The following is a 22,037-nucleotide window of genomic DNA, read 5'->3' as shown; positions in this document are numbered from 1 at the left end:
TTCGGGCACCATGAGACACACCGTCCCACACTCATTCCTTCTCCACTGAGACCAGACATGAGCCCCTACACCCCTCCCACTACACTGGGGCCTAACCGGGCTACACTGAACCTCTTCCACCTCACAGGTCTGGAAGATATCTAAGCCACTCCTTTTTGGATCACTCCCCAATGCCTCCTCAGACTCTCTGGAATTCACTAAGAGGTCTGCATCCAATGCTAGCTCTCTGGGATCAGAAAACTCATACTCCACCGGGTGTTGGCATAGCTCTGGAAAACAAGGACTTAAAATATGCTCTCCAACAAATTAATCACATAGCCCCCCACAGTTGTTAACCAAGCTACCCTTTGCCTCACCCTACAGTGCCTCACACAAGTACCCCACACCACTCTCCTGAGACTGGCAAGACAGTATCTGACTGTCTCGGTCACACAACCCACACTCTTCTGGCTGGTCTTCACACACACACGCTAAAGTTTCTCCCATGGGGGAACCCCTCTCCCTGTACCTTTCATCTAGAGCCAGTAGAGTGTCCCTCCCATCACTAAGAATATGGTCCCCTGTGCCAGTCCCCCAATCTACTTCAGGGACACTGCACTCCACTGGAACTACATCATAAACCTGAATCCCCTGGTGTATGTCGACCGCCTCCCTCAAGTCAGGCGCCACATCTCTGGGTGTTTGTACCTCTCTCTCCGCAATAGATATCATTAATCATGCTGCCACTATCTGAGCTGGACTCCACCTCCAACTCAGCAAAGCGTCTTCCTTGAGCGTCCCATTTTTCTTTCTGGGCTAAGGCCCACCGGATCATACCTTCCTTGCTTAGCCGGTCTAATTCTCTGCACCTTTGCTCAGCAGCAAGAAGCCACTCATCTTTCTCTTCCTCACTGTCAGAGAAGTCCTCCTCCTCAGAATCATCTGCTAATGTTGCTTCCCAAATTCTGGCCTCATGGGAATACAGGCAAGCCTCAAGATCCCTCCTAGTGAAACCTTTCTCCACGGGCAGCCCCCTCTCCTTGCAAAAGGCTTTTATCTCCTCTTCTGTGTAGATGCACAGGTGGAAAACGTTGACTTCCATTTTGGCAGGAATTTACAGGTGCTACACTAGCCAGAGTCTCAATATCCAAAAAATGCTTCCAGGAGGACACCGGGAAAAACAAACAATATGTGGTGGCGTAGTGGTCTGCACTCACTAGTGATGTACACCAATCACTGTGGGGCTAGTACAAATACAAGCTCAAATCCAACCGCTGACCAACAATGTTAGAAATGGGGGTCTCTTGTTGGCAGAGGTAGGTACCACTGTCCAAATAGAGACCCTTGCTTCTAGTCAAGGTAAGGAGGAAACCCTCTGAGATAACCCCTGCTCACCCTCTAGGTAGCTTGGCACGAGCAGTCAAGGCTAATCAGAAGGCAATATGTAAAGTATTTGTACCAACACTCACAGTAACACAGTGAAAACACCACAAACTGACTCCACAACAGTTTAGAAAAATCAAGGTATTTAATCTAAACTACACAAGACGAAAACCACAAAAATCCAACATACACAGTTCAAGAATATGGTTTCAAAAGAGTTCTTAAGGTTGCGATAAAAGTTCTTTAGGTTGCGATAAAATAATCCACAGTTGCGTGAAAAGTTTACAGTTGTGACACGTTTAGCTCACAGTACCTTTAGTTGCGAGAAAGTTCCAAAAGCAGAAGCAGGTGCGGTGGAAAACAAGCGATGCTTTGCTCCTGAGACCCTGGGGAGGCGTTTGCGACAGCCCTGCTGCAGCAGCGGGCGTGTTGCGACGAATCCGGTCTGTATGGCGAGGAAGGCCACTTGTATGGATTCTGGTGCGTAGGTTCCATAGGAAGTTTGTTCTCGCAAATGCACGATGCGACGATCTTTGGAGTTGCGACGATCTCCGGGGCGACGATGTGCGGACCAGTGGTGATCTTCTCTCTCGCAGCTCCTCGATGCGTTGGCTTCGGCGATGACTCTCGCAGCGACGTGATGCGGTCCGCAAGCAGGCGGTGCGGCGATCTCACCCAGCGACGACAGGCTCTGCGACAACACTCGCAGCGATGTTAGACTTCCCGCACCGATCGGGTGCGTCCCGCAAAGGAAGGATGCGACGGCTCTGACAGCGGCAACAGGCGCTGCGATGATCTTGACCTTCGTAGCAGCGGGGATTTCCTCGCACTGTCGGGGATGTGCTCCGCAGCGAGCGATGCGATAACTTTTCTGTAGAAAAGTTCTTTAAATCTTGATTTCTAGCTTCCCAGCACATGTACAACTTCCAGAGGCACCACACATGAGCCACTCACTCCAGGAAGGACAGAACTCTCTCAGTAGAGCTCAGGGGAAGCTGGGGGTGAAATCCTTTTGTTCCTGGGACTTCAGAACAGGGATCCAGCTCTTCTCAGGCCCCTGGAGACTCCTTCAAGCAAGGGGACACAGCACAAAGCAAAGTCCTTCCCCTCTCCTTGGCAGCAAAGCAACAGCAGGGCAATCCAGCAGAGCAACAGCTGGACAATCTTCCTTCTTCAGTTTCAGCTTTCTCCTTGGCAGAGTTTCCTTCTTGGTTCCAGGATGATCTAATTTTCTGTTGTCAGGGGTCCTGTACTTATACCCCTAAAAGTCTTTATTCTCTTTGTGCAAGTAGGCCCTGAGCCCGGTCTGAACCAGTTCTGGGTGTTTCTTGAGCACTTTGTTGTCCTGGCTTCTCCTTTCCTTTCAGAGTGAGGGGCAGGGTCGTCAGCCGCCCAGCAGGAGGTGGAGCCAGCATTGTGGAAGGCAGGCACAGCCCTATTCAGGCCCAGGTGCTATCTCCTCCCACCACTCCAGTTGCAAATGCAGTCATTCAGCCTAGGGCTGACTCAGCCAGCCTCCTGGGGAATCCCCAACCCCTGTCACTCTCAAACTAGACAGTTAATAAACAAACAGGCCAAGGCACACAGAAGGGTCAGACAAGAGAACAGCAACTTTCTAAAAGTGCTGTTCTCAAACACAGGATTTAAAAACAACCTTTCCTAAAAGATGTGTTATTAAATTCTGAGTCCAGGGATACTAGACTCTTATGTCCTATCTTGTTCCTATGGGAAGAAATGCTCGTAACCACTGTAGCCAGCAGCCCCCATGTTAGCCTATGGAGCAAGATAGCCGTGCAGCAGTGAAAAACGAAAATGGCTGTAATTTACTACCAGAGCATGTCATCTGCACAAGTACATGCTCTACCTTTCACATACACTGCACCCTGCCCAAGGGGGTACCTTGGGCCTTCCATAGGGGTGACCAATGTGCACAAAAAGGGAAGGGTTAGGCCTGGTCAGTGGGGACACTGACCTGGAAGACATGGCAGTTCACAGACTGCACACAGGCACTACAGTGGCAGGCCTGAGACACCATTTTGGGGCTACTCCTGTGGGTGGCGCAATCAGTGCTGCAGGCCCACTAGTAGCATTTGTCTTCACCAGCCCTGGCACACTCAGTGCACTTTACTAGGGACTTCTTGGTAATACAAATATGCCAATCATGTATATCCAATCAGAATAACAATGTACACAGAGAGCATATGCACTTTAGCACTGATCAGCAGTGGTAAAGTGCGCAACGTCCTATTGCCAACAGCCACAGGTCAGGAAAAATGAGGGAGGAAGAAGCAACAAGTTTGGGGATGATCCTGCAAGAAGGGCCAGTTCCAACAACATTTATGTGTGGGAGTAAGCTCCCTTGATCCAACAACGTGGGTTTAGTTTGGCATCCTACGCAGACAACACACAGATTGTGGTGGCTGCCTATAACAATGAACCCTCCTCCTCATGTCGGTGTCAACACTGTATACTAGAAATTAACAGCTGGATGAGCAAGCATTGTTTGAAGCTTACCTCTGACAAAACCAAGATAGTGATCTTTGGCAATCTCCAACCTACTTGGGATGCCTCCTGGTGGCCTGCAGAGTTAGGAGAATTGCCTAAACCGGTATCCACAGCTAAAAACTTTTGAGTTGTCCTTGATAACAAATTGTCCTATTCTCATCAAATAAATGCTATTGTTTCTGCCTCCTTCTATTCAATTAAGAAATTAAAGAAAATTCTTCCTTATATCTCAATTAACTCTAGGAGGACAGTTGTGACTGCACTAATATTATCTAAATTGGATTACTAACGGTTTGTATAAAAACATGCAAAGGCAACACCTAAAAAAGTTTCAGATGATACAAAAGGCAGCCGCAAGAATCCTACTGAATCTGCCCGAATTCCAATCTATCACTAAAGAAATTCGGAAACTTAATTGGCTTCCGGTAGCGAGCCGCTTTAAGTTCAAGACCTTGTGCTTGGCTTACAAAGCATTGAACAACACAGGAACTACCTTCTTAAAAAATATTTTCAAGTGGTACAAGCCTGAGTTATGGAACCGCGAAACGTTGGAATTCTCTCCTGATGCGTATCAGATGTGCAAATTCTTTATCATCTTTTAAAACAAGTATTAAAACCTGGTTTGAACAGAATTAGGCCGTGATCCAGTTGTGTTTTTCAGCGCCAAGACAACTCAAGATATTTGTGCACTTAACAAGTTTAAATACCAGATTATTATTATTATTATATTAAATGTACAAGGCGCACAGCCACCCGGAGGTTTCCCGGCGCCAAAGGACCACACGCAACAGAAGGAGCCACGTCTACTGATTAAATAGCCAGGTTTTTAGGCCTTTACAAAAGATCTTTGTGGCTGGTTTCATGCCCAAGAAATGAGGGTAGCGAGTTCCACAATACTGGTGCCAAATATGAGAAGGAACATCCGCCCATGCGTGATAGTTTGAACCCTGGGACTTGAAATGTGGCTTGTGATGAGGAGCAAAGCGCACAAGTCGGAAGATAAGACTGGGCTAGGGAGCATAGATACAGGGGTGCTGTGCCTTGTTTAATTTTATGCATATAGCATAGGGCCTTAAATTTGGTCCGGTTCTCAATCCTAAACCAGTGAAGATCCCGGAAAGCACCTGAAGTGGGCGATAATTTAGGCACATGGGAAAGCATTCTAGCCGCCACGTTCTGTATCACTTGTAGATTATTTATTTATTTCGATTTGTATAGCGAGTTATAACCCAGGGGTCTCTAAGCGCTTTTTCAGGTACGCACAGCAGACATTCAGAGGGCCATTCGAGAATTTACAGCCCCACCCAAGCTTGTTGGAAGAGCACAGTTTTTAACTTCTTCCGAAAGCTGTCTCTTTGTTGGCTCCTACAGGACGTTACCATAGTCCAGCCTAGACATAATCAAGGCTTCAATTATGTTTTTTTGGGTGGGACCAGGCAACATCCAGAGTATTTTACGGAGCTATTTTAAGATGGTAAAGCAAGTAGATGCCGTCTTGATTACTTGCTGTCTCATAGACAGCTGATCGTCGAGCATCACGCCTAAATTGCTTGGTTGGGGTAGTTTGCCCATTTCTTGCGGCCAACGAACTGTGCCCCAGAGCTTTTTATTTTTCCCCAGGATCGGAACCTTAGTCTTTTCAGCATTCAACTTAAGCCAGTTTGTATGCATCCAACTAGCTACTTTTTGCAGCCCTATCTGTAAAGATGACACAGTGGAGGGTTTGTTGGAAGAAAGCGAAAAGAGAAGCTGGGTATCATCTGCATTAGAGAAGATAGACAGTCCAGCTTCTTCCCCAATACTAGCTAGAGAACTGACAAAAAGATTGAATAACGGCTAAGGATTTAGCCCTGTGGTACTCCATACAAAGACGTATAAGTCTTGGATCTGGCCATCAGCAAAAAAAACTGAAATGTTCTTCCAATTAGAACATTTTTAATCCATTATAAAGCTGGGCCACTTATCCCAATGGACTGGAGTGACTTTAAATGAACTAGGTGGGACACCGTATAAAAAGCGCCACTCAAATCCAATAAAATGAGTGCCATTGTTGCCCTTTTGTCCACATGCTGCCGAAGTTTTTCTGTAACTCCTAGGAGTGTTGACTCTGTGGAATACTCAGCCCTAAAGCCTGATTGTGACACATGTAAGATGTTATGGGTTTCCACATACTGCGAAAGCTGTTGATTCACATGTTTTTCCACAATTTTAGAAAAAACGGGTAGCAAGAAAATCGGACAGAATTTATACAGTTCAGCCGAGTTGGCATTCGGTTTTTTCAGTAGTGGAAGAACCATTGCGTGTTTCCATTCAGGTGGTAGGTGGCCTCTCTCAGTGATGCATTAAGAAAATCCATAATAAGTTCCAAAAAAGTGGGTTCTAATTTTTTAAAAATATGGACAGGATGCGGGCCATTGGGGGGAGCCTGATTTAAGATTATTTAGAATGGAATTAAAAGACAGAGGGTCTAATGGCTGCCAATTAGTGATACTGAGACTATACGCAGAATCAGGAGACTTGTGTGGCGTGATACAGCCAGACGAGGACAAGGAGTTGGTTAATAGCTGTTCGATGTTACCTGTAGTTGTACTTAAGTCAGCATAAAAGTTCTCAACTTTCTCAGTAAAGAACTTCGCCACATTTTCACAGTGTGTTTCATTTAATAACGGGGGCGTCGTTTGAGAGGATGCTCCAGAGAGCTCCTTAACTATTTTGAACAATACTTTAGATTTATTATGTGCCAATACAATAGTATTGCTCACGTGTTCAGCACAAGCATCTGTATTCTCTCTTCGCAAGTTTATAACTCTGCTTGGAATAAGGAGCGTAATCTCTCTGCCAATATCTTTCCAAGGCCTTGCACTTGGTTTTTTCGACTTTCAGCTTTTCTGTAAACCAAGGAGCAGGAGGATGATGATTATTTAATTTCTTTCAAGATATTGGGAGACAGGCATCCACTGATATCGTGATCCAAGTGATGATAGTATATACATCTGAGATTCTTATGGAAGAAATCTCCGGAATATTTCTAGCAAGATGGAAGTTGAGAAAATCAACATCTAACTTCTTCCAGTCTCTGTGCTTAAGATCGGATATGGAGGAAAGAGGACTGTTCAGCCGCAAATCAATTACCACTTTAAAGCTGACCAGGAAATGGGCAGACCAGAGTAAGGGGAGGGCCATTTGACAAGAAATGTTAGGCAGGTTGGAGAAGATAGGATCCAACAGATGGCCGGCCCTATGAGTGGGACCAGAATTACAGAGTGACATATTCAAGGCTTCTAGATCAGTGACCAAAGTGGCGCCAACCTTACATACAGGATCATTGAGATGAATGTTAAGGTCCCCCATAATAGAACAATTTGCAGTATCCAGTGCAAACGGAGCAATAATTGTAGGAAATCTAACTGCCCATGGTCCCGCAGGGCCAGGTGGACGGTACACCAATAAACCTGAAAACCTGATTTGGAGAGCTAAGAGGAGCCTAAAAAGCCGACTTCACAACCTTCACAGGGTAGATTTACCCAATTGCGCAAGAAGTCTTTTAAAAAAATGATTGCGATGCCACCCCCAATTTTTCCTTCACTGTCCCTTTTAACAATTGTATAATTAGGAAGTAGGGCCACTGCAATATCGGGCCCGAACCCTCATGTAGCCAAGTTTCCATAAGGAAAATCGCGTCGGTTTGTGGAAAGGGGCGACCAACTCGGTCCCCCCGAACGTATGGCCGAGTGCCTCGATCCCCCCGGGAAGCCATTTTTTGGGCGGGAGGCGCGTCTCAGCTGGTATGCCTGAAGCGGCGTAGCTGGGGCGCGCTCGTTCCCGCCCTAGAGTGGGCTGGCCTAGACACCGACGCAGCCAGCCACGCCCTCGGGGCAGGCAGGGGCGGGTATACGCCCGCCCTGAAGACGGATAAAAAGGGACGCAAGACCAGAAGACATCCTCTTGTTCTTGTGCTCTGAAGCTGCACCTCCTCGCTGCACGTGAGCTCGGGACAGAACGAAGAGCCAATTTTGAGCGTTTTAATCTCTCTTTTTGTCTTCTAGATACTTCGTCTGAAAAGATGCCCAAGAAAGGCGCGAAGAGAATGTCGACTGAGCAGTTGGTTCGGGCCCTCATGAAGGACATGTCCGAAATTAAGAAACGGTTGGCGGAGCGAGATGGCGAGGAGGGATCGGGGCGTCCACCGGCCGGAGGGAAGCCAAAGAGGCCGAGAAGGGGGCCGGTCGGGGGAGACGTCCCGGTTCCCTGTTCCCCGCTCGAGGCGCCAGCCCCGGTACCGGCCCCGGTACCAAAGGAGGGGAATCCGATCCCCGTAGTAGTCACCCCGACATCCGCTGAAGATATGCCTCCCGAGTTGGCGGCACAGTTAGCGGCGTGGTTGGGGGACAGTAGCGAGGGCGCCACGGCTGCCGAGGCGCAAGCACTCATTAAACAGTTGCGCGAGAAACGTGATGCAGCCAAGGTGCCCGCGTCGGATGCGGTGATAGACAAGCCACGAGTGGCGGAGGCAGCGTCCGGTGCAGGTAAGCGGCCATTGCCGATTGCAAGGGATGAGTCAACACCCTCTCGTAGAGAAAGGTTGGGGCAACATGTTCCTTTGGCAATAAAGGAAAAGATTTGGGCGGGGGAATACGTAAACATTTTCTCCTTGCTCGTTGATCATTATGAGGTTGAAACTGTTAAAGGCCAAAAGGATCTGATGCATCCAAGTGTTTGGCGCGCAAAAATGGCCGCCTTTAAAGTGAATGAGAATATTGGCAACTGGGGTAATGCTTGGGGAATTTTTACGTCAATTTTGGGGGAACGTAGGCCTGAATTGCTCCCTGAATTTCCAGTATATCAGTCACGAATTATGGGGTACTCGACATCGCACCAAGGTAACCAATGGTTCTGTTATGACAACCTTTTCAGGAAAGCGATGGAGCATAACAAAAGTTTAACCTGGGACTGTTACGATTCTTTGACATGGAATAAAATGAAAGAGTCGGGGATGTTGAAAGTGCCGTTGGTGGGGAGTACTGTTGGTGAGTCCTCCCGCCAAAATGGGGGGACCCCCTTTCGGTCGGGCACGGGTACAGACGATTACCCGAGACCCGCCGGCAATACAGGGAAGAGGGGTTTCTGTTTCAATTTCAACAAAAGTAAATGTACTAGGCCCCCGGGATCTTGTAAATTCAAACACGAATGTAGTGGTTGTGGAGCATCCCATCCTGAGTCCTCGTGCAGAGCCAAATCGGGTGAAAATGGGGGTAGAGGGGGCGCCAAACAGGTCTAATATAGTCCGAGGGGCGCCTTTACCAACCCCGATTGATACCCTGGCAATGATTCCTTGGCTCAGCGAATACCCGGATCGTACTTCTGCTGGGGTGCTACGAAACGGTTTTTCATATGGTTTCCGCATCCCGGTGGGGAACTTTCAGGGTGTCGGGACGTGCAAAAACCAACTTTCCGTCTTGCAGCATACCACTGTAGTGCAGGATAAGATCCAGAAAGAGATTACCCGAGGTCGGGTTGCCGGCCCGTTTAGTGTTCCCCCGGTAAAGAATTTTGTTTGTTCACCTTTAGGGGTGGTCCCCAAGAAGGACCCAGGTGAGTTTCGATTGATTCACAATTTATCAGCGCCTCATGGCCTTTCCGTAAACGACGCAATTGATCCAGAGATATGTTCGGTGCGGTACGCATCATTCGATGAGGCCGTAGCCATTTTGAATCGCCTGGGGCCCGGGACGCTGATGGCGAAATCAGATATTGAGTCAGCGTTCCGTTTGCTCCCGGTATACCCGGAAGACCAACGTCTTTTGGGATTCATGTTCCAAGGTTCGTATTACATGGATAGGTGTATGCCGATGGGGTGCTCTATATCTTGTGCATATTTCGAGAAATTCAGTAGTTTTCTACAATGGGTTTACACGAAGAAAACGGGTTTTCGAAATGTGATGCATTACCTCGATGACTTTCTGTTCCTTGGGGCCGCGGGGGATGATGAATGTGCTCGGGCCTTGACTGAATTTTGTGTTTTAATGAATCAATTTGGCGTGCCATTGGCACCAGGTAAAACTGTGGGTCCCACGACTTGCCTCGAGTTTCTCGGGATCGAGTTGGACTCTAGTGAGGGTTGTTTTCGTTTACCAGCTGCCAAAGTGTTGAAATTCAGGGCAGCCCTGCAAATGTGTATTATTGCATCTAAAGTTACGCTGCATCAATTGCAGCAATTGGTTGGGAAGTTGAATTTTGCACTAAGGGTGATCCCGATGGCCCGCCCCTTCTCACGTTCAATTGCCCAGGCGATGGTCGGCCTAAAAGAGGGTCATCATCGCACGAGATTATCGGCCGAGGTCCGCCAAGACATGCGCATTTGGTTAGCATTTTTGGCGGATTTCAATGGTCGAGTCGTCTGGAACAAACCGGCCTTGTCCTCGGAAGAGCTGGGTCTATGGACGGATTCAGCGGGAAGCATGGGTTTCGGCGCCATCTTCGGCACAAAATGGTCGGCACAAAGGTGGCCAACATGGTGGCATGAAGGGGGGCTGACGAGTAATATTGCTTTCCTTGAACTCTTTCCCATTTTGGTGGCCCTCAGAACATGGCCCGACGGATTCAAAAATCACTCTGTCATATTTTGGTCTGACAATATGACCGTTGTAGAATGCATCAATAATCAGGCAGCACGTTGTAAAATGATTTTAAGGCTGCTTAAGGAAATTGTCTTACTGTGTATGCAACTGAATGTGGTATTCAGAGCAAAACATGTCCCAGGGGTGATGAATCAAGCTGCTGATGCACTGTCTCGTTTTCAAATGCAGGCTTTCTTGGGTTTCCTTCCCTCAGCGGACCCAGAGCCAGCACCCTTTCCCGAAGCTCTCTGGTCTCTCGGTGCCCCGAACTTCGTTACCTCGTGGGAGAGAGTCTAGCACCAAGGACGAGGAAGGCATACGAAGGGGCGTTTCGGGCTTATTTAGCCTTTTTGGGGACTGAGGGAGAGGGGCTTTGGGGGCAGGAGGATTGGGTAGTACATTTTCTGATGTCCTTGCGTAAGGCTGGGAAGTCGGTGGCTACAGCCCAGAGGCATCGTGCTGCCATTTCCTTTGTTGCCAGGGCACATAATATCCAGGACCCGACAGCGTCTTTTGTGGTACAGAAAGCGCTGCGTGGGTGGCAACGGCTTGAGGGTCGCAAAGTAGATGAGAGGCGCCCGATTGGGCTGGATAGGTTGTCCCAGTTGCTGGCCACACTCCCCGCCACATGCTCGTCTCAGTTCGAGGCCTGTTTGTTCCGAGCTGCTTTTACGCTTGCATTTCACGGGGCAATGAGGATAAGTGAGCTGGTAGCAAGGAACAAGCGGGATGTGGTGGGGGGTTTGTGCCGGGAACACGTGCAGATCAGGGGTGAGACGATGACTGTATCCTTTGTCAAGTCAAAAACCGATCAAGGCGGGGTGGGAGACTGCATAGTCATTCGCAGGATTTCAGGGTCTTCCATGTGTCCGGTGAAGTGTTTAGAAGATTACCTAGCACGAAGGGTGGCATCATGGGGGGGGACATTGTTGAGACACGCGGACGCCACCCCACTGACGAAGTTTCAGTTTCAGCGGGTGCTCGCGATGTCAATTACCGCAGCGGGCTTGGACCCGGGTGAGTTTGGGACCCATTCCTTTCGGATAGGGGCTGCCACTGAAGCTACAGCCAGGGGTCTTAATGTGGAACAAGTAAAACGAGTGGGGCGTTGGTCCTCCAATTGTTATAAGAGGTATGTGCGGTTGCACAAGTTGTGAAGCTGTCATAATGTACTCACGCTTCTTGTCTTTTGTTTGGTTTTCAGTTACGCAAGCCTTCGAGGCGGGGCGGACTATGCAGTCGACCCAACACCAGGCCAGCGGTCAGACATCACCGGCTGTGAGAAAGGAGGTGTGGGTCGTGGGCCACTCATACGTGAGGCGTGCCGCGGACGTATTCGAAGCAGGTGACATGATTCACGTAGCTGGGGAATACGGGTACAGAATGTCCTTCTACGGAAGGGGCGGTCTCTGTATTGACCAGTTTCAGGCATTCTTTGAGGGTTTGTTAGGGCGGACGAGGTCACCGCCGTCTATAGTCATAGTACATTTAGGGGGCAATGATTTGGTCACCACCGGTAGACGACTTCTCCTGGAGGCAATGCTTTCCACTGTAAGTTGGTTGGCGAGGAAAGTTCCGGGGTGCATAATTGCGTGGTCTCATATGATCCCACGAAAAGTGTGGCGGGGCGCTGTTTCGATCCCTGCTTTGAACCATTCTGTTAGAAAACTTAATAACAAAGTGAGTAGGTTGTTTCGTTCCAGGACATTGCATTCTATCTCGCACGGTTGTATTAATGATGACAGTATGTATCTAGGGGATGGTGTGCATTTGTCTCGGGTGGGAAATGAGTTACTCATAGGAGACTTCTTAGCATGGTTAAAGACGTTGAAACATGACCTTTAGCTAGGAGTTTTGTGGGGGGCCCGGATAGCCGGTCAACTATCCGGGCCTGTGGCGGTAAGGTCATGATCGGTGAGCACTAATTAGTAGATCCCTATGAGTGGGCGTCACCCAACACGGATGGGAGCGCTCGGGAGAGGTGGCCATTGGCCCCTCAATGGGGAGGCGGTCCCTTCTAAGGATGGGTCGCCGGAAGTAAAGGAAAGGCGGTCAAGGCCCCTTCCTTTGTAGGAGGGGTTACAGCCCCCTCCTGGGGAATTTCCCGGGGCCAGTGACATCTGCGACGGCAGATGCGGTAAGTTGTGTGGGGTTGGGATAAGGTCTACGGTACCTTCTAGATACCTCACACGAGTATTCGAACGACCTTTAACTGGCGTCGAGTCTTTAGGTGCCCCCGTCAAGTCAAGGGAAATTGGTAATAGTTGCACTTGAGGTACGCCTCCGTGCTGTCGCCCAGCCCAAGTGGGAGGGGTAAGTCTGGTTAGGGATCTTGACACCGGTTATGACCTTGCCGTTGGCCCTTAAACGTTAGGTTGTACAATTTCAATATGTCAAGAAATGTTTTGTAGGATGCTAGTTCGGCTAGGAGAACCTCTGTATTAGAGAATCTGTTAAAGTTAGCCAAACATCGCAATATGGTAATGAAATTGTACATAACATGAAACGTTTAATGTTTTAATTTTGTTTTAATAAATACGGCCGGGATGGTCACTCCATCCCACTTCCAAAAACTTCAAGAACTGTTTCCGGTTTTCCTCCTTTGGGGATTGTGTTGAGAGGGGGTGGCGGGTATCTCGGCCATATGGAAAGGGGCGACCAACTCGGTCCCCCCGAACGTATGGCCGAGTGCCTCGATCCCCCCGGGAAGCCATTTTTTGGGCGGGAGGCGCGTCTCAGCTGGTATGCCCGAAGCGGCGTAGCTGGGGCGCGCTCGTTCCCGCCCTAGAGTGGGCTGGCCTAGACACCGACGCAGCCAGCCACGCCCTCGGGGCAGGCAGGGGCGGGTATACGCCCGCCCTGAAGACGGATAAAAAGGGACGCAAGACCAGAAGACATCCTCTTGTTCTTGTGCTCTGAAGCTGCACCTCCTCGCTGCACGTGAGCTCGGGACAGAACGAAGAGCCAATTTTGACCCACCCACCAGCCCCTGAAGACAGCCAGTTGTGTATAATAAAGTTGATTAATTTTGCTTCGGTTTTCGTATACAGGTCGTAGTGCCATGTTGATGAGTTAATAAAGAATGGTCGTTTTGAGTATGTTTGCCATTAAAGATATTCAGTTTAGTGTTGAATTTTTATGCATGCTCTTCCGGTCATAGTGGCCAATGTATTCGTTAATTTGCACTGTCGTATTTATTTTGGTAGGCGGTAAGGTCATGATCGGTGAGCACTAATTAGTAGATCCCTATGAGTGGGCGTCACCCAACACGGATGGGAGCGCTCGGGAGAGGTGGCCATTGGCCCCTCAATGGGGAGGCGGTCCCTTCTAAGGATGGGTCGCCGGAAGTAAAGGAAAGGCGGTCAAGGCCCCTTCCTTTGTAGGAGGGGTTACAGCCCCCTCCTGGGGAATTTCCCGGGGCCAGTGACATCTGCGACGGCAGATGCGGTAAGTTGTGTGGGGTTGGGATAAGGTCTACGGTACCTTCTAGATACCTCACACGAGTATTCGAACGACCTTTAACTGGCGTCGAGTCTTTAGGTGCCCCCGTCAAGTCAAGGGAAATTGGTAATAGTTGCACTTGAGGTACGCCTCCGTGCTGTCGCCCAGCCCAAGTGGGAGGGGTAAGTCTGGTTAGGGATCTTGACACCGGTTATGACCTTGCCGTTGGCCCTTAAACGTTAGGTTGTACAATTTCAATATGTCAAGAAATGTTTTGTAGGATGCTAGTTCGGCTAGGAGAACCTCTGTATTAGAGAATCTGTTAAAGTTAGCCAAACATCGCAATATGGTAATGAAATTGTACATAACATGAAACGTTTAATGTTTTAATTTTGTTTTAATAAATACGGCCGGGATGGTCACTCCATCCCACTTCCAAAAACTTCAAGAACTGTTTCCGGTTTTCCTCCTTTGGGGATTGTGTTGAGAGGGGGTGGCGGGTATCTCGGCCATATGAGTTTTGTAAAAGGTCCGAGATATCTTTCTTATGCATAGTGAGGGATCTACAGTTAAGATGAAAAAATGTGAACTCTTTGGTGTAAGCCTCCATATCCTTTTCTCTCGCCAGCGGTTGTTGTGTGGAGCTGATCATAGTGCCTGTGTTAGACCACTGTGATCTTTCGAGTAGAGAAGTACAGGTGAAGCTACAGTGAGGGAAGGGCATAACATGACACTATTTCACCCTGTTCTAGTTATAGGCATGTGAGGGAGTAATTAGCCATGGACGTCATTTAGGGTTCTTTGCTGTGACCCCCTCGCTTGCCCTTTGCTACCCCTAGCACTGCCTTTGTGACGCCTGGGCTCAGATGTGGTAAATTCAGTGCTAGGAACACAGGGACAGCTGGGGCTCCACTCTCTTTATTTTCTGTCATTTTTTTATTACACGAATAGTGAATAAATACAATATATTATTCACTAACAGTGTAATAAAAATGGAGAACAATAAACTGGAATATGCCCTTCCATGGCAGCTGAGGTAAGTACAAAATGCTTTTAAATGTATGTTGTGTGCATGCTTGCGGGTGAGAGTGTGTTTATGTGTGAAAGAGTGTGTATGTGTGAATTTGTGTGTATGTGTAAATATGGGTGTGAAAAAGGAGGTCATAGGGCTGGTGATGTCACTTTGGCTACCCGATGCAACTCATTAACTCTCACTGCCTTAGATGTAAAATCTCGAATCCCTTTAAAGTCGTTTATATCTGCCCATGTGCAGATTTTTTTCTTTGCAAGTTTACCTATCGCTGATCATTTCTATACATTAAATAATTGTGGAATCAAAAAATCATGCCCCTATTTCAAGCAGGGTGCAAATTCAGGTTCTGGGACACACTTCTGTTTGCACTTGAAATTTGTATTAAATCCAGGTGCTATTTGTGTTTGATACATTTTTGTACCCACTGCTTTTTGCTAGGGTCTAACAGGGACGCTAATCAGGCTGGCAAATGCAACAGGTGTGCTGTTTGCAAGCATCTGAATGGGAAACAACATATGCTACTAGCATGTTACACCCCATCCCCTAGCAAGTAAAGCCGAATGGATCGTATATTGCACAGTGATTAGTACCAAAGTATTTTCAGTACGAATTTACCAGGTGCACAATTTGCACCCCTTGTGAAACTGGAGCCAAAACCTATCTCTGAGGAATACTTTATGCTGAACCATTTTTACAGTTTCACTAGGGATGAGTGCAACATACATTTCCTAACAACTCAAGGTTTTTAACCTTCGCAGCTGGGCAAATTCCCATGCTGTGCTGGGGGGCGGGAGGGGGGCGCGCACAGCGCCCAGTGCTCATGACGAGGTCAGCTCGTCATGAGCCAGGCTGGTCGTGTGCTCATGACGAGCTGAGCTCGTCATGACCACACCTGTTTCTTTAGAACGTTCGCACAGCAGGGGAATTAGCCCAGCATGCGAGCGTTCTAAAGGTCATGACGAGCTCAGCTCTTCATGAGCACACGAGCACCGTGGCTCATGACGAGCTGAGCTCGTCATGAGATTCGAAGGGGTTAAGTAGATGTGACCAGAACAATTAAAATTCCACAAAACAAATACATTCTTAGTCACTTACATTGAATTCTGCCATAAATCATGCTGCACATAGGTGTTTATCAATGTAACCTGGTAATGTGCGCCTGTGTTGTGTCTTATTTATTTGATTTTGGTGTTGAGAACTAGCATAAGCTCGTTTTTACCACCATCATTGCATCACATAGAAATTGCACTGTGTTCCATCCCTCCCCAAAAAGAAATATGTGAAATGTTACTGAAAAGCAACACAACAATGATTTTTGTTTGTTAATTTCTAACAGCTTAACTAACACATAAGAATAACATTAATCAACATGAATTAAACACATTTCCAAGGGTAACAGTACACAAATGCAATTAAAGAAGTGAATCCAGTACCAATAACTCCAACCCCTTTACCATATTCCCCCAGTCCCTTAACTGGATGTATGCAACATTCCTTAACCTTAACCATAACCTTACAACTTATCAGTACACCCTTAACCATATACCCTTAACTCCTGTGTTCCAAACCCTTAACCCTGTACATTAAACTTTAACGCTATCGCCTTACCCATATACCCAATCCCAACCAAACCCATTCCCCCATATCCTAAGCCTATATACCCTATGTCCTACACACTTAAAGCAATACCTTTAACACTATGCCCTAACTCCTCTCTATACCCCTAAAACCATTATGGCCTGATTTCCCTGATTATTTTGACTGATGCTGGTGGTTACTGACTTTGCTGAAAGTGCCATGGGCTCTGCTAACTAGACCATGGCCCGTTCTCTGTCCTTAAAAGGTATAAGGTGATTGGTGTAGTTACAATCGGCTAACACAGCCTACCTGTAGGTTCCTGGTACATGGTAGGGCATGTAGGCTTAGAGACCGTAGTGGAATTGATGCACTTAAGTACGCATTGCTGTGGTGTATGGTCTCATTTTAAAGCCAGCTCTGCCTTGCTTGGTGGTTGTAAAATAAAACTGTGTACAAATTCGATTTTGGAACTAAAAGTACCTCCAAAGCCCCAAACGACTTTTTTACTACATATAACTCACCACTAAGGACTGTCCTAGGTGTACAAAGAGTAGGGTGCCTTGTTATGAATAGCAGGGACATTATAAAATATGTTTTATACGGCCTGGTGAGGAAAAAATGGACAAAGTCGTTTTCCCCCATTGCAGTGTTGCTAGCTCCATAGGCTAACATGGGAAGGTAATATTAAACTTTAATAAAATCTAACCTTTGATTGGAGTAAGCCAGCAACATGATTCAAAGTATCAAAATAATAGTTCCATTAAATCCAACAACTTGCCATGGTCAAAAGTGTTATAACTATTGCAGGAAAGTTCTTTTAGAACTTAGTCTCTTGAAGTTACCAATACAGCCCTATAGCAGCCTCTTCAGATTGGCCAACCTCTGGCAGCCTGAGCCATGCTGCTCCCTGAGTAGGAGTGAAGAGGCCTGGGGTTGAAACAATACAGCCACTGGGTGGGAGGAGATTTTCTTTCTGGAGAAGCCAGGGGCAGGAAGGGGGTTGGGGAGATAAAGTGAACATCAAAGGTGGAAACACAGTAGTGACAGGACCCAGGCCGGCACCCATTTCCTTGATACCATCCAGATGGGACCCACACCCACCCCCCATTAATTAGATAGGAAAGTGCTGGAATAGGGGTGTAGGGAAAGGTTATTCTCACCTGTGAGTTGGGTTAGCCAGACCTACATTCCAAGAAGATAATTTTTCCATTTTGATTTTTGGTGAAATGTGCATTCTGGGGCAAACATATGCCACACTTCCCAGGAAGTAATCATAGCAGCGGGTGGCAACCTTTAGCCCATTCATTGAGGTGCCCCCTCCCCGCCTCTTACCAGCCCAGAATGGGGAATAAATATGGGAGATCTGCAGGAGCAAAACACACAAGATGATGGACGGAATGTTGCACAATGGCAAAACATTCACCCCCAGTCACAGATCTGGGTTTAATCCATCGTTATTTTGCTCACCAAGCCACCTCAGTTCAGACATGGCCATATGCAAATCAGTCTTGACCCTGTGCCTCAAGGAAACAGTCCAGACCAAACTGCCAAGCCACGTCTTCCCTGGACCGAAATCAAGCATCCTAGGCCCGGTTTCTGGCTATCAGCCGTCTTCAGCCAGGATAGCTTGACTCCAGTGGCGTAGTGAGCATGGGACCCACGTCTGAGCATTCCCTTCCCACATAGGGTGAACAGCAAAACACACAAGATGATGGACGGAATGTTGCACAGTGGCAAAACATTCACCCCAGTCACAGATCTGGGTTTAATCCGTTGTTATTTTGCTCACCAAGCCAGCCCAGTTCAGACATGGCCATATGCAAATCAGTCTTGCCCCAGTGCCTCAAGGGAACAGTCCAGACCGAACTGCTAAGCCATTTCTTCCCTGGACCAAAACCAACCATCCTAGGCCCGGTTTCTGGCTATCAGCCGCCTTCAGCCAGGATAGCTTGACTCCAGTGGCATAGTGAGCACAGGAGCCACGTCTGGGCATACCCTTCCTACATAGGGCGAACAGCAAAACACACAAGATGATGGACGGAATGTTGCACAAGGGCAAAACATTCACCCCCAGTCACAGATCTGGATTTAATCCATCGTTATTTTGCAGGAGCCCCTCAAAGCCCTGCCTGAAAAATCTGAAGAAGAAGGACTGCCTTGCTGGATACTTGGACTGTGCCACAGAGGGATGCAATTAAAAGGACTACACCTGCTGCACTCTAAAGGCTCCACATAAGAAGAACTGTGACAGTCTTAAAGGATATGGAGTAGACTCTCTGAGCAGCAACAAGTAGAGAAGTGCTGGAAGAAGTCACCTGCAGCATCCATTGAAAGGACAACTCCGGCTGTCCAGCTTCACCTGGATTTCCCTGGACTGACCAAGTGCACTGTGGGAGTTGGAGTCCCAGACCCCAAAAGGCAAACTGGAGCTTCTGAGCCATTGGCTGGTGCTGTTGAACCATTCCTGATCCTCAAGGAACATTTCAGAAGAAGATTTTAAACTTTGGGATCTTTTTTGCCAAGTTTTGTGAAAAAGCTCCAGAGAAAGACCTACATCAGTGACAAGAGTCAAGCCTGTGACGTCGGTCGACCATGAATGGGTCTGACCAAGCTGGTTTGCCCTGCTGAAAGCTACTGAGCTCCTTGACGTCAACAACGAAGACAAAGACCACCAGGGCTCACCAAGGCATTGTGCTGCAGTAGGCCGTCACAGTGGACCCAAACTCCAGTCCCAAAGACCTGATTCCTTGACGTTGAGACGAAAGCTACAAAAAAGTGAATAATTCACAAGTTAAAAACTTGACAGGTCCAACCGTTCATCATATCTGACGCGTGCTCCATTGGGGTCAGCCTAAAACATTGAATTTGTCACGGGCCAGTGTGACCAGATAGCCACGGTTGTTGTGTTACACTTTTTGGAGTTATAAAGTACATTTTTTAATTGAAAGTTTAAAAATTCATATCTTCGGTTCTCTACATGGAATTTTGTTGTCTTGGTGTCATTTTACATGTACAATTATATGTGTATAAATTGGTGTTGGATTGTAGTTGTGTGGTGTCTTTTACTTAATTACTGTTTTGTTGAAAATAAATGCTTTATACACCTGTCTCATAAGATAAACCTGACTGCTCATCTGCCAAGCTACTAAGGGTTGAACAAGGTTTCATTTTTTTAGACTTGACTGGACCTTATTAGTGATTGCAGTATTATTACTAGCTGCAGGTAGACATACCTGAACCTACTAATAACTGACTTTCCTACACATACCCTTAACCCTAAACCCATTACCTCTAACACTTAACCCCTGAGCTCCATAGCCCTAATGTTTTACCCCTCAAACCGATACCACAAGCGTTATAACCCAAACCCTTAACCCCAATCTTACCCTACGCACCTCACCCCACATACTAAAGCCTTTACCCTAACCCAAACTTTTATTCCTATAAATGCAGATCTTAGCTTATACTTTTGGCCCTAAATCCCTATATCTTAAACCTTATACCATTCACCTCTAACTTGTAGTCCCTTCCACCGTTTGACACAGCCTTACTTCAATATATCTTGGAAGCAAGCACCGAGGGCAGTGTTTCTTTTTCAAAGTACTTATTTTAGAAATAATATTTTTGAAGTGTTATACTAGTGTAATATTGCCTTATTTGGCTGTCCACATGGTTTCTTCAGGATGTTAAAAAGAATGTTCCAAGTCTAAGCAGCCAGTTGCTGGAATTGAGGTGTACAATGAATGCATCGCTTTCATCTGTTGCCATACAGTAACAATCGATTCCTTAAAACTGGTCAGAAACATTAGAGGAGCAGAGGGGTTCTCAGCATCACACAACGCCATACAGTTTCAATCACACTTGAGATCAGCCATTGGAAAACAAGCCTTCAAGAACATACTAGCATTTAAGCTCTCAACAATGCCCATATGGGAATACTGGGTGCACTGGAAGAACTTGAGGCAATGTAGGCTGTGTCAATCCCCCCTGAATCAGCTGCTCACATTGCATGTTGCTGTGCAGGCCTGTTACAACTGAGGTGAACGTATGTAAGGCCAATCCTCTTGTAGAACAGGACAAGTGCATGCACAGAGACACTAAAGCTAATCTGCACACCAGTGATAGCCAAGGAATTAGCTCAGTTTGGCAAGTTCTTTTCGGAAGCCGTCCGGCTCCTACGCGAGGTCAGACCAATACCGGGGGCTGCCACTGTAAATCCCTAGAAATAATCAGAATGAAACGGCAGGCTTCTAATTATATAGGCACACTATTGTATAAGTCGACTCTAGCTCAAACCAGTACTCCTCCTGTCAAATCTGAAACATATGTCTCAGAGACAACTTGTGACATAGTCTACACTACATCTCTAAAGGACACTCAGTACTTTTATATCTTTAGATACTAGCACTTTACAATGTTGCCTTTTAGCTACAGCCCTAGGGTCTTGACTTATCTGTTTTTCATGTAGGTGCATTAATTGTAATGAAATGCCATTATCTTTTATCCCAGAAGTTGAATTTTAAACATAGTACACCATAAGAAGCTGCTTATTTGCACAATTGTCATTTCAACCTATTTATGTTTGTACAACTCCTTGTTTCTTGTACTTGGCACTTTTATAGACTTGGTTTTCTAAATAAAGTATTTTACTATTCAATTCTCCAATACCTGACAGGACTTTTCCTTTTTTCCTAACAGATTGATAATGGAAGCCTTTTCGCTGTAGTCACAGACAGCAAGACAAAAAATGATAAGACAATCAAAAATGGCAACATACCCTCTCCCAAAAGCAATTATTCAAACAAACTTGCCTACTGTGTCACTGACGTACCACCGTGGTACTTGTGCCTTCTTCTTGGTATCCAGGTAAGAAGGGTATGAGGCAGGAGGTGAGGGTCGGTGTAAATAGACAATCAACGGGACAGACGTATTATTATCTGGATTATTTGTCGGAGGCATGGGTCAAAACGTGATGTGGGTTCTCTTTTCCATTTTACTATGGGTATAGAAACTATTCCTCCAGGGAAAGAGAACACTGAAGGTTATAGCATCTGGCACCATTTAGTAGTATGGCAAAGAAAACTACCCTATTCTTATGAACAATGGCATACTTACTTTGAATTAAAATTCATACATTAATTTTGCTGTAGAAGAGAAGGGGCCCTGAAAAATGTGCATCCTGGGTTATAATTCTCTCTCCTTTCCCTCTCTTTGTGACGGACATGAGGCAGAAAATGGGGCATGCAAAGTCTGGCCAACACAAGCATGGATTGTCTCCATGGTAATGGTGTATTAGAAAGAGCCATTGGGGGTACTTAGCCTGCCTCGAGACATCCCATGCAGACCCCTAGTGTCCCTTAACCTGATTCCAGAACCCTCCCTCTACTTCCAGAGACCCCCGCCCATTCTTAGTCACCCAAGACTGACCCACAAGGACCTTCATCAGTATCTCGGCTTACTCCTTTGACATTTCCACTTGACCCTTGTTTGGCACATCCACC

The 22,037-nt window shown here is 46.9% G+C and overlaps 1 protein-coding gene across 1 annotated transcript in view; it reads left to right on the top strand.

Annotated features, from left to right (window-relative positions):
* LOC147734708 (solute carrier family 23 member 1-like) overlaps positions 1 to 22,037 on the top strand; it is a 218,669-nt gene that overhangs the window by 47,755 nt on the left and 148,877 nt on the right. The window contains exon 2 of the mRNA XM_086953612.1: positions 21,235 to 21,402. Coding sequence (XP_086809738.1) covers positions 21,235 to 21,402 — 168 coding nt within the window. The remainder of the gene's footprint in view (positions 1 to 21,234; positions 21,403 to 22,037) is intronic.

This window comes from Lissotriton vulgaris, chromosome 1_2 (assembly GCF_964263255.1).
Source record: "Lissotriton vulgaris chromosome 1_2, aLisVul1.2, whole genome shotgun sequence".
NCBI classification, from domain to species: Eukaryota; Metazoa; Chordata; class Amphibia; order Caudata; family Salamandridae; genus Lissotriton; species Lissotriton vulgaris.
The sequence above is the reverse complement of the archived record's forward strand: the minus strand, read 5'-3'. Positions and strand labels throughout refer to the sequence as shown.